General features: G+C 41.3%; 2 protein-coding genes across 2 annotated transcripts; both read right to left on the bottom strand.

The window, feature by feature from the left end:
* Positions 1-19: 19 nt before the first annotated feature.
* krr1 (KRR1 small subunit processome component homolog) lies at positions 20-4,487 on the bottom strand. The gene is made up of 8 exons (XM_057023102.1): positions 4,361-4,487; positions 2,138-2,313; positions 1,908-2,042; positions 1,672-1,797; positions 1,250-1,333; positions 797-853; positions 392-562; positions 20-127 (listed from the first exon to the last, which is right to left on the bottom strand). Exons 1-8 carry the CDS (start codon positions 4,434-4,436, stop codon positions 20-22), a joined length of 933 nt encoding a protein of 310 aa, XP_056879082.1. The 5' UTR covers positions 4,437-4,487.
* A 1,102-nt stretch (positions 4,488-5,589) lies between these two features.
* Positions 5,590-12,012, bottom strand: LOC130519470 (uncharacterized). The gene is made up of 19 exons (XM_057022926.1): positions 11,860-12,012; positions 11,701-11,783; positions 11,557-11,617; positions 11,138-11,292; positions 11,004-11,068; positions 10,845-10,938; positions 10,443-10,697; positions 9,920-10,213; positions 9,486-9,734; positions 8,814-9,125; positions 8,556-8,677; positions 7,857-8,073; positions 7,626-7,781; positions 7,286-7,476; positions 7,054-7,205; positions 6,728-6,985; positions 6,386-6,539; positions 5,914-6,043; positions 5,590-5,764 (listed from the first exon to the last, which is right to left on the bottom strand). Coding segments are annotated over exons 1-19 (3,087 nt in total). The 5' UTR covers positions 11,862-12,012; the 3' UTR covers positions 5,590-5,627.
* Positions 12,013-12,273: the final 261 nt, after the last annotated feature.

Here is a 12,273-nt window from a genome sequence, read left to right as displayed (position 1 = left end):
GCTTCTTACACTGAAGACGTCACAAAGGAAAAAAGCATTCATTACACACCTTGATTGCTTCCATTTTCTTCCTCTTTTTCACACTTTCACGCAAGAAGAACTCTCCTGTGGCCAGCTCCTGGTCCACCTGCAGAGAAGAGCCAGAATTACACCTCCAAAACTAACATCTGGGTCCACTCGTGCACTCCTGGGGTGTTTAAATGCCCTGATTAGGGAACTGATTGTGGAGGTTTAACTGGGATTTCAGAAAAATCCAATATGCTAGTTTTAGCAACCAGTGCTAAAACTAGCACTGGTTACAGATTACAGACAACCATAATATTAGGAAATCTATAGATCCACGAGATGAATTGATTTGCTGAAAATATGTAAAAAGGATTTCCCAGCATGCCTTGCTCTCTGGTTGTGATGGAGGGAATGGCGTGTACTCCTTCTTCACGGCCTTCTTCTTCGGCTCACGCCGCTTGGCCAAGTTTTTGCGTCGGAACTTGGGCAGGAACCGTTCCCAGTTCTGCGTCCGCAGTTCCGGGTCTTTGGCCAGCTCCCGTTTGATCATTAGTGTCTGAGGAAAAATGTAAATGATAAACTATATTTCAAGCTTTTCTTTTGTTCTTTTTTTTTTGCTTTGGCTCCTCCTCTACGCCCTCAGCTCCAGGTTGCGCAACCCTTTGCATTCAATCCCAGAGAGATTGATTTTCGATCAGAAGGTCAAGAACAAGGATGGAAAACATCTTCATGGGGCATAAATACAGCAGGAATATTCCAGTTGGGCTCTTTCTTTTTTCTCAGCAGTTACCTTGATGTTATAGATGGGATGAATGTTCTTCATCGTGTCCATCACAACTTTGCGGACCTGAACAGGAGAGAGAAGCGCTGGTGATCAAATGTAACTGATAAAACCAGATGGGAATATTCCAAGATCAAATCTTTATTTGGGAGGTAAAGTTGGCTAAGTTTCTTCAAAAAAGAATACAAGAGAAAATCAGAAAATATTTAAATACATGGTCTATTACCACAAATAATAAAGTGTCTATAACTTGAATGATTTTGTAGCGTTAACGAGGTTATTACTGGCTGAGCCAACAAACAAAAGCTGAAATGTCAGTTTCATCTCCTAGTTGTTGGTTCCTCTAATCTTCCCCAAGGAGACTATTTTATTGCCAGGATTAACAATGCGATAAAGTCTCCTCAGATTTAATCACACTGTTAATCGTAGCAAATAAAGCTCTTTCTGCTGTGGGGATCTCACCTCTTTCAGGCCACTGAAGGATCCCAAAGCTGACACAGTGTTTCCCTGCACCATCACATAGCAGTTGGTCAGCAACTCCAAAGCCTGTACAACAAAAATCAGAGTTCCCAAAAGAAATTAAAACAAAGGGAACAAATGTCTTAATAGGAAGCACCACAGTCCCCTGGTGATATTTACAACATGCACAGGAATTTGTCCATCCTAAATATTTCTTGATGTCATGGAATCTCATACGGGGGCAGAAAGTTCAACACAGACCTTCCTCGATCTGCTTTTTGTATTTTTATAGTTTACAAAAAAATGTAATAGTAGTTAGTTATGGTCATAGTTATAGGATTAGGAAAGATCATAGCTGGCTTTCCTCCTTTCTTTCCTGGGGCATTGTTGTACCAAGTCATCCAATAACCACCCGTGGAACTCACTTTTAGGGTCGAGCCTTTGGGGCCGATCAGTCTCTGCCTTCTCTTGACGAACCGCTCCTTGTTTCTCACCAGGGTCCCAATTTTGATAATGTCACATGCAATGTCATCCTGTAATATCCGTACTGCCTGAACAAATAAACACAAACACAAGAAACTGAATGGTCTGCAAGTGCGTCGTCATCCTCGTCATTTTCGGCAGAAACCACGGAATGTGTTCTGGAAATGGAGATGATCACCTGTTCAAATGGGACACTGCGGGCCAGCAGTTTGATGAGATCTCTGGCCCTGATGATAGCATAAGGGTCAAATGTTTTCCTGGTGGTATGAACAGTCATGCTGCCTTCAATCAGGTCCATCGTCGCTTTAATGTGCTGACGGGTTCAATATTCTACGTTAGATGCGACCACATTCCATCCAAACGTGAACCTTACGACACCATTACAATTATGATTCCAAAGAGACTTACGACATCGGCCAACGCTTTCTCCACCAGTGGCCAGCATTCTTTCAGATATGCTTCTCTATATTTGGGGAAGAGGGTAGCAAAGCTGCTCTCCTCCAGCAGACCATGCAGGTTGTCCTCTCTGGTGAAAGAAGGCTCTTTCCATCCATCAGGAACAGTCAGCAATTCAGACTCATTCACTTCACATAAGAGACATTTCAGAAGGCTGTTATGATGGGGTTTATGCCTGGTTTAACTTTCTGTTTTATAGAGGTACATTTTACAAATATTAGCAAGATTTCACTTTTTAACCAAATGTACCACAAGCAGCAATTTCTTCATTGGATGAAATGTGTATCATTCTGGAGTAAATATGCTTTATTTTTGTTTCTTTAAACTTCTAAACCAGGGGTGTCAAGCATACAGCCCGTGGGCCAAATCAGGCCCGCAAATTGGTTTAATCCGGCCGAGAGATGATTATGTGAAGTATAAAAATTATGTGCAACTTCTCAATAAACTGCTGTTCTAATTGTGTCCACTCGATGGCGCAATAGCAATTGTGTTAAACATGCAAATTGTTTATACTGGGGCTTGTTTATACTTTGTGTTTTGCCCGTTCTTTATTACAGCATCTAATTCTAGCATTATATGCTTTGTCATCCTAATTGCCCCAATATGTTGCTGTCAAAAAAAAGTGGACACAGAGTGCAGTGTTCCAAGAAAAATGGTCATCCTCCTATTTTTCATGGAAGTGAATGGGAAAGCCGCATGTCTGGTGTGTTCACAGCATGTTGCAGTGCTAATATAACCTCCGTGGCCACTATGTGAGTCTTCATGTCGAAAAATATGACAACTTTCAAGGACAGCGTAGAAAAGAGAAGGTGGATGAAGTGTTTCAGGTCTGAAGATAGGACAGTGACGCTGCGGTGAAAGCTAGCTAGGTCATTGCTAACGATGATGCAGCTCACTTCCCCTGTCTGAAACGTGTGAGCGACCCAACGTGTCGCAGACATAAAGCGGTTCAAAGATAAAGTAACGGGACTGTTATAGGAGTTTGAGCAACGTTTTCAGATTCATGGTGAACAGGAGAAAGATTACAGAGTTTTTTGCTCTCCATTCACCGTGACTCCCGTGAATTGCCGCAGCTGGCTTGGACACATTCTATCAGAACCTCTTGCCAACTTGACAGCCCTAGCTGCAAAACTGTTGTCCATGCTTGGAACCACATATCTTAGTGAGCATATTTTCTCTGGAATGAGCATTAAAAAAACAAAGCTGCACTCAAGGCTCACGCACAGCCACTCTAATCACATCCTGTTGGCTGTTACTCACAATGTGATACCTGATATCGATGCACTGGTAAAAGCTAAAAGATACCAGGTATCAGGAGTCAAATAAACAATGCAACCCAACTTAAAGTGCTGCATGAAACACCATCATATAGTTCTGTGATCTGTGAATCAGGTCTGTGAATCACTGAGGATTGTGTGTTTATGTGTTTTTTGTCCTCAGACTTTTCAAATAACTTGAAATGATTTATGATTAACAGTCTCCAGCTTTATGTGAATTTGTTGTTATACTGAGGTGCTAGCGTTTTTAATTTATTTGTAAATTTGACCTATTCTTGATTTGTGACTCGGGTTCTTGCACTTATTCTATTATTTGTATCTATTGTCTGAATCACCGAGGCACTGTGTTTTCTTTGTCCTCAGAATTTTCAAAAAACTTGAAGTGTTTTATAATTAATAGTGATGTTGTGTTTGTCCTATTTTGGATAGTATTAAAACAAAGAAAACAATCTTAAGTTGTTTTTAAATTATAAACCATAATTTGACCGGTCCGCCCCGCTTAGGAATTGATTTTCCTCCATTTGGCCCCGAGCTAAAATAAGTTTGGCACCCCTGTTCTAAACCATCGTGTACGGGGGAAATTTACACTGCAGACGCATCTAAATCGGTTTTTTCCCCCATTCCTTTTTAAAGCATAACGAGCAGCTAACAATATTGGAACAAAATACACTCAAATTTAGCTTGCTTCCTATTAAAAAACAATATTCTTATAAAGACGGAGCCAACACATCTCAATGATCTGCTGTAACACAACCACATGCTAAAGCCGTTTTTCTGCGCGTCGTGCAGCTGACATGTAAACAAGCCAATTACCCCATAAAACTCCATATTTGCGTCACAGTCAACAGGTCAGCGCTATTCCATTTATGGCATTAGCTATGTTTTGTCAGGAACTAACCTTCATTTGTTGTCTTTTTCAATTTTTTCGCCGTTTGCGCCTGTGTCACACCATCTCCCGTCGTGGAAGACGCCATGATTGTAAGAGCGGAAGTGACGTATGCTACCGGAAAGGCCGTAAGCTTGGGGCGCAAGACTGCCCCCAGTGTCATTACAAGTTCTATGGTCCTTACGAACATATGCACTGTTAAAAGATTAAGCATTATTAACCACTTTTAAAACACACGCGTCGGAAATCCATTTTATTCACTTCACTCGAATACAAAATTACAATTTATGAAAATATGAAATTATTTATAGGTAAATATGCACTGGTATAAAAGTTGAGTGGGTCAACAGGGTCAGAGGTCAGCGCACAGCTATGAAGGCAACGATACATGTAGATGGATACAGAGAAAGGGGAGAGAAGCAGAAAAACTACACAAGATCACTGATCTATTAGGTGAGGAGGAGGAGGGGAAGGGAGAGGAGAGAGGAGGGGAGGAAGCTACGTATCAACCAGCAGGGTAACAGAGGCCCGTCAGGTGATCATGTTTCTAGAGACTCTGGGGACCACAACCAGTATTCTGAGACCAGAGTGGTGTATTAGGATTATAAGGTGTCACTAGCTCCTCCAGGTAGGATGGAGCTAGGCCTCTGAGGACCTTGCAGGTCTGAAGATTTTTTTTAATGAGTCTAGATTTGATGGGCAGCCAATGAAGAGAAGCCAGTAGGAGTTATGTGATCTCTCATCAACACCTGTCAGAACCCTAGCGGCAGCATTTTGGATCAACTGGAGGCTTCTTAAAGAGTTGTTTGGACATCCGGATAATGAATTACAGTAGTCCAGCCTGGAAGTAAAAAATGCATGGACTTATTTTTAAGCATCATGCAGGGTGAATAATTTCCTAATCTTTGCAATATAAGTGAAACAAAATGCATTTCTAGAGTTTTAAATGTTCAATTATCATGTGCTTCTGTAAATATAGACATCTCTCAATACCACCAACTACTGGCCTGGCATGAGTACTACAGCCTATTGGTGTTCTGGGCACATGAATATTGATGTGTGGCCACCAGCACATTGAATAGTTTTTACATCTGAAGCGCCAGCTTGTTTTGGTATGGTAGGTTACATCCCACTGATTACAGCAGAGAAAATGAACTGCGGTGATCATTGGAACTCAGGATTTATACAACCTTTAAGAATTCATGAGCACTGAAAAAAAAAAAAAAGCCAGTGAGCAAAAGTGTTTTAAGGAGTTAATTTTTTAATTGTGATTTTTCTTTCATTGATAAAACACTTTAAGACGTAGACGTTCATAATAAGTCATGATTGCTTTGGATGCAGTCACTGAGAGAACAGTTACAATTAAAAATCCTATCAATCCTGCAACAGTGAAGATCATCCTCATGTGTTCCGTCCCTGTAGACAGATTGGACAAGATATGTCTGACAACATCCACATTCCTCAGAAACAAATGACAAGTTCTTTAGCAATAAAAAAAGCAATGTATTTTGAAGACATCTGACCAAATGAATAAATCGGGGATCATTACTCATTAAGCAACTTACAAAAGGAAGATTTGGACTCTTGGACTCTTGCGTTGACCAGCACAGGCCCAGCAGAAACCACAGCGCCTAGTTTCCTCCTCCCGTTAGCATGCAGTACTGACCTCTTAGCACGACTGTGGCTGCTACAATCCTGTTACAGCACTCAATTACAGCTCAGTTCTATCAAACCCCTGCAAAAGCTCAGTTTGGTAAGGTGTTTAAAATCACTCCACATTTTTCCCCAGAGCAGAATTATGAAAGTTGAGGCCAGTTTACAGATATCAGAACTTCTTAAAACCATCATGTTATAGATAAGCCATTAAAGAACTCATATCCCAAACATGCCTATGATCATCATCATCTAGCACCTTTCAACATTCAAAGCACACCTTGATGAAGTCACATGGATAGATCAGATTTTCAATATCAGTGGAGCATATTCAGCACCAGAGTTGCAAATGGCTCAATTATACACAAGTAAGCGTCAGATTACCTTCGAACATTCTTCATCGGGTCCACATATGTTGGCCAGACAGTGAATGTAGAGGGGCAACCCCTGAGGCATGGTGAACATCTCAACAGAGAATCTGCTCCTCTGGGCACCACCATTAACAGAGAGCCACTGGAATGTCTCATCAATGGGACAACTGGAAATAAATCAATGTCGCCTTATATTCTAGACACATGAGTTGGAATTAAGGTAAATTGCACAGAAATAATTAAATTAAAAAATGACCACTGGTTGTTTGATTTTGGTGTAGAACAGTGTATCAAAAAGTGCTTTAAAAAAGACATTTGAAATCCAATTTTGCAGTGAATAAAATGGTTCACGAACCCATCCTGAAGCAGGATGCCTTGGACTGCATCATCCGGGTGTCTGCTCTCAGTGGCCCAGCAGGAATCCACCTGCAGGAGAACATCTGAGGCAAACGTGTTGTTGGTTTGCAATGCCACTTGGAAAAACAGCACGTCTTCACTTTCCAGTTGTACGACACTGGTGTACTGGTGCATGTAAGAATCATTGGTGTACAGCGTCATGATCAGCCCCAGCTGGAGTGAGGAGGAGAACTCCACCAGGGATAAGGTGGAGAGCCTACAATCAAAGAACCTTGTTTCATGTACCACCAAACTACAGACTCTCGAGCAGAGAAACAGTCTCACCAGTCCGTGCCCACACTGACGCCAGTGTTGCGAGTGTAATGTCGAGGGTAGACGCACTTCCAGATGATTTTAAAATCCCGCCGGCGGATGATTTTCGTTTTGCGCAAGGACACAGAGAGCATATTCTGGAACTCGATGTGGGTCCTGTTGACCTAGACGTCAATAAAGACAGGAGACATGGTGGTATTGAGGAAATGGGAGAAATTTACAGCAGGTCTGAAAGGTAACTCACTTGTCTCTTAGTTCCACATTTAGATGTCTTTTGTGAAGTTCTGAAGTAATAGAACATGTCCTGCTCTTGCACCTTGCACTGTCCTTCATTCAACTTTACATTAACCTTTCCACCAAGACGAGACATCAAGTAGGCCTTTGCTATACCGCCAGCAACCATATTATGCAGACACTGGCTGAAAAGGCCTTTTTCTGGTTTAGAACAAGAGTAATTAAAGGATGACTCAGTTGAAGAAAAAACAGATCTTTCACAATATATGGCCAAGTTAAAGCTGGAACACATTGTTTACATTTGAATGTTAAAAAAAAAAAAAAAAAAAAAGTCCAAGTGATTTTCCTACCATTGCAGACAGGATGCTGAAGTACCTGTGGTTGCATAAAAAACCTCACGTCATAATATCCATGTTGGCACACACATGTGTAGTAGCCCAGAGTGTTGACGCACAAAGAGTTAGGTGGACACAAAGCATGCTTGGATGAGGCACACAGATCTGGAACTGAGAATCAAATCACAATGGCGGGATAATTCCCCCCATAAAAGCTTCCGGACTTTAAGATTCACCGATACTCACTGTCCCAGTAAATGCTCGAATCTGTAATCTTGATGTTGCTTTCATTCCGCAAGCGAATATATTTCAGCTGCTCAGCAGCAGGTAGCAGCAAATGTTCCGTTTGGGACACGTCAAAAGTCATGAACACAATCTCCGTTTTGTTCGGGTGGGCTGCAGGCTCAACACTGGACACCTCAACATGGACTGACTGCTTAAAGCCTTGCAAAAGACTCTGCAGCTGAAGAAAAAGGATGTGTATAAATAATTAGAACTTTCAGAAGGAAAAACGCCAAGTGAAGTTATTTAAGATGCGTCATGATTTATGGCTGGCGCACTTGGACAGTGAAGGTTATGACAAATGTTGCATTTGTGATTTGGTTTATAATATTTCATCCATTCACTTTAGCATGAGGCTGATAATTAACATGTTTTGACATAGAATTTGAGAGAAAGTGAATCTGTTGGAAGTAAAAGAAACTTCCTATTCAAATATTAGCCAGTATATCAATGTATCAACTGACATGAACAAATCTATCCCCAATTTAAAAGTGATTTAAAAAAAAGTTAAAGCTAAATGATCAACAGTGACAATGAAAAGACTCAAATCTGATATGTGGATTGTAGTTTTAAAAAAAACAAAAAAAAACAAAAAAAAAACAAAACAGGAGGAGATTCTCAAAATGTTAAGCTCAGTTTGAGAGCCAGTGAAATTTTGCCCACCTTTTCTCTGATAATCTCCTTCATTGTATGTCTTGGCTCTGATGCATTATCTTGCAAATCTTGAGGTAGTGACCAGGGTACAACCACAGTAAGACCAAATCTGGAAAAATTTAATTGCAGCTCTACCAAGAGAAGAAACAAAACATAGGATTTTAGCAAAAACAAAAATCTGACATTTTATAAGTTTGGCATTAAGTTAAATGACAAGCTGCTCAGGTTTGTTTGATAACAGTTGAACCAAACTATGGATACACTGACCTTGATCTAGAATAGGTCCAACAGCCCTTAGGAACATCATCAGTGATGAATTAGCTCCTTCAATACAGAGCTGAGCACGTTCCGACTCCCACTGTCCCTCACATTGCTCCCACACATCAAGGAGGTAGCTTTTACTGTCATCTAGTCCTGGGAGATGCACTTCTGTGTCAGTCACCTGGCTCTTATGCAAAGTGGTGCCATTCAATAGAGAGAGCTCGTAAAGAAAGGCGATCCCTGGGTGTTCTCCACTGGACACCCACATGGCAGTGGAGTCATTTGAGCGATACTTGAGGTCAGACACACCATGAAGTCCTGTATACAGAAACACCAAGACAATACAGATATGGATAAACAAGCATGAACTGAAGTTGCTGTGCATTTAACCATTACTGAAGATTACTCAATATTCTAGGCTAAATTGCTATGCAATAATTTGCAATTTGGATACCAGCTGTTAAGTGCATTGATGCTGATGTTCCATTGTAAATCAGTGAAACATTTCCATAAAAATTCTAATTTAATCATTTGATGCTTAAACTAGACAAACTATGTTTTATGAAAAAGGATTTGAGTGGAGTCCCTTTTTGAGGTGGGGGGGGGAGTAACAATGTTCCATATTAACAAACTTATGGTGTTCGTAGCATGAACTGTCAAACTATATTTCCACGCTACCTGTGTGTGTTGCCACTGTCTGGACATTCATAACCACATCTCCACACAGCGCCTCCACCTTGGCCTGGTATTCTTGACATGGCAACAGCCCATCCACTGTGTAGTTGGTAAAGTGGGTTGTTCCCTGTAGCGCCCCCTCGTGGTACACTCGGAACTTTGAGACGGACGATGTGTTCCTCACTTCCCAGGTCAGAGTGTAGTTGTTGGGGCCATATGATGTCTGACATAAAGCCTCAACACTGGAGTAAACTGAGGAGCACAAAGGGATCGCATTATACATCACATTCCCTTTTAGTGTACTTTTAAATTTCAAATATTTGAAAAATTGTTTTATTGGTTTCAACTAAAAATCCAAATTTGAATTCCACTTGTATAAATTTCATTAAAACTACTGCACTTGACATAACACTGATCAGTAACCGAGTTGTACTTACGGGAGTTTCCATCGTTATGGACCATCTCACTATATTGGGATTCTATTCCTTTTTCACACACAGTTTGGAGTCCAAACCTCACCCGGCTACAGGGGTGGAGGTCGGACAAGACAAAAACCAGGCTCTCTTCTGTGTGCCATAGGTGGACCTCCTCCGTCACGTGATCGGTTCCATTTAGGTAGAAGGCACTAACGAGGAAGAGGGAATACTTTTTGTTCTCCGGTGGAGCCCAGACCAGAGATATGGTAGTGCCGTTCCAGGACAACACTTTTAAGTCTTGTGGAATATCTGGATCTGATGGGGGGGATAATATATTTAACAGAGTTCCACATGTTTAGGTGTTTAATACATTAGGTCAAACACCCCATAGGTTTGCCATATATATCCCAGCATGGACATAAACAATTGGAGAGACCGGGTAGACCCAGATGAGGGCAACAACCCAGCAGGTCCACTATCTGCAGATCTGTGCAAGAAGGCACATCAAGACCAGTACAAGGAGTGGTGATCAATTAGCACTAACCAGTGACTGCAGCAAGGCAGGTTAAAGACTGCGTCCCTGCAATCTCCACACAGACTACATAGGAGCTGCAGGACTCCAGAGCTGTGAAGCTGTAGTGATTGTTAGTGGTTGTATCCATGCCGAGATTGGTGTAGCTGTCCAGCTCAGATTGGTACAGGGTAGTTCTGCTGACAGTTTCATCTTTCTCTGTCCAGGACACCATTAACATAGATGAAGAGCTGAACTGGAGCACCACAGTGAGACGTGCCGTGTAACCTGAAATGGCATCAATCAAGGTCTTGGAAATACAAAGAACAGCATCTGTGGTAGTTCTGTTAATCAGCTATTCCCTTAATGCACATTTACAGATCAAACTTAAACCAATTAAAAGGAAAACATTAATACAAGAAGCAGATGAATTACCAAAGGCGAGGAAGAAGTTTTCATCTTGGTGGAAAAATAGTGTCCCGTTTTCACAGGCAAAAACCTCATCAGGGCTTAATATATCCTGGAAGCCCTAAAGACAACAGAAACAGTAAAACGAGCCAACATGACCCTCCAACAATCTGAACATATTTGTACCTTAGTGTCACTTAATGGCTGCTGCTGTGGTTTTTGATCTCCTCTAACTTTAGTCAGTGTTGTACCTGACAAGAGACATTATCTTATTACAGTTTGGCTCAGTTAAAGAAAAAGACATCAAAATAATGGTTTACCAGGCGTAATTTTTAAAGTCCATGACTGGGCAGAGCCTCGGTACTGAAGGGTTAGCGTGTTTTCCACACCAGGAGACACAGTCAGGGAGCTCACTTTACCGAGCTTTCGGACAGACGTCAGAGCTACACCATTGAGCCAAACGCTCGCATTTTCTCTAAAAGAATGTATAAGAAATTCATATACCTCAAATGTTAAAATAAATGTTTCAACACATTGAAATGCCAGAAATCATTGAGTTAATACAATACAGTATTGGTAGTTAGCTTTTATATTCATTTACAACTGCTCTCGATTTGTCAGATAAATTTACACAACTGATAATTGTACCGGTAATAGAACAGCCTGGGATTAACCACGACTACTGGTAACATTTAATACAAATACATCAAAATAACATCTCTCCCTCTCTCTGACCTACCTGTCCAGAACGTCACCTTTGCTCATCCAGCACAGCGAGAAGGAGATGTCGTCAAAAGCCTCTGCATCAAAATAAACAACAACAAAAAAAAGCTTAGTATAAAAATCTTTACATCGGTGTAATAGAATATACTGCACTACTTACCAAACGACAGAGAAGGGTCTGGTTGGGCGGCTACTACCTGAGGCCACAGAACGACGACAATTAACGAAATCTTGAAGGAGTTCCTAAAAGGTTCAAAGGCGATTACTTCATTCGTTTCGAATACAACTGCTCGCGTGCAAAATAAATACATTTTCTTACATTTTCTTTGTGTTTCCAGCAGAATAAATCGTGTTATGTTGAAACAAATCAACGACTGACTGAAATCGACCAACTCCTAATGACTAACAGGTGTGTGCTGCGCTTTGAGCACGAGCGCCTGTTTATGACTCAGGGGGCGTCCCACTTCGTTTTAACGCCATCCTCAGCTGCTTCTCATTTGAATTAGTTTCTTGACCAGGTCCCTATCCCTGAACACCGTCCAACCACGTATGAGAAGACACTTCCGGGTGTCAGCAGCGGCAGGAAGGAAAGAGGATGAGCAAACTTTTTGGCTGAAGCTCTGTAAAAGTTTACTTTACGTTGCACGATCGGAAAGCTGGTTGCAGAGGAGAAAGTGGAAGGACTATTGGGTGGTTACTTATGGTCTGTGGCATAGTCTGGGTTGTGACTGGC

The sequence above is a fragment of the Takifugu flavidus genome, chromosome 22 (assembly GCF_003711565.1).
Source record: "Takifugu flavidus isolate HTHZ2018 chromosome 22, ASM371156v2, whole genome shotgun sequence".
In the NCBI taxonomy this organism is placed as follows: Eukaryota; Metazoa; Chordata; class Actinopteri; order Tetraodontiformes; family Tetraodontidae; genus Takifugu; species Takifugu flavidus.
The sequence above is the reverse complement of the archived record's forward strand: the minus strand, read 5'-3'. Positions and strand labels throughout refer to the sequence as shown.

What these genes read in the sequence shown, in the direction of transcription:
- krr1 (XM_057023102.1), bottom strand. Translation starts at nt 4,436, where the DNA reads ATGGCGTCTTCCACGACGGGAGATGGTGTGACACAGGCGCAAACGGCG. An exon ending in ATCCCATCTATAACATCAAG is followed by an intron (nt 563 to 796) that starts GTAACTGCTGAG and finishes ATTTTTCCTCAG; the next exon opens with ACACTAATGATCAAACGGGA. An exon ending in CATCACAACCAGAGAGCAAG is followed by an intron (nt 128 to 391) that starts GCATGCTGGGAA and finishes TCTTCTCTGCAG; the next exon opens with GTGGACCAGGAGCTGGCCAC.
- LOC130519470 (XM_057022926.1), bottom strand. An exon ending in GACTTTAAAAATTACGCCTG is followed by an intron (nt 11,069 to 11,137) that starts GTAAACCATTAT and finishes GTCTCTTGTCAG; the next exon opens with GTACAACACTGACTAAAGTT. An exon ending in TGGACCTATTCTAGATCAAG is followed by an intron (nt 8,678 to 8,813) that starts GTCAGTGTATCC and finishes TTCTCTTGGTAG; the next exon opens with AGCTGCAATTAAATTTTTCC.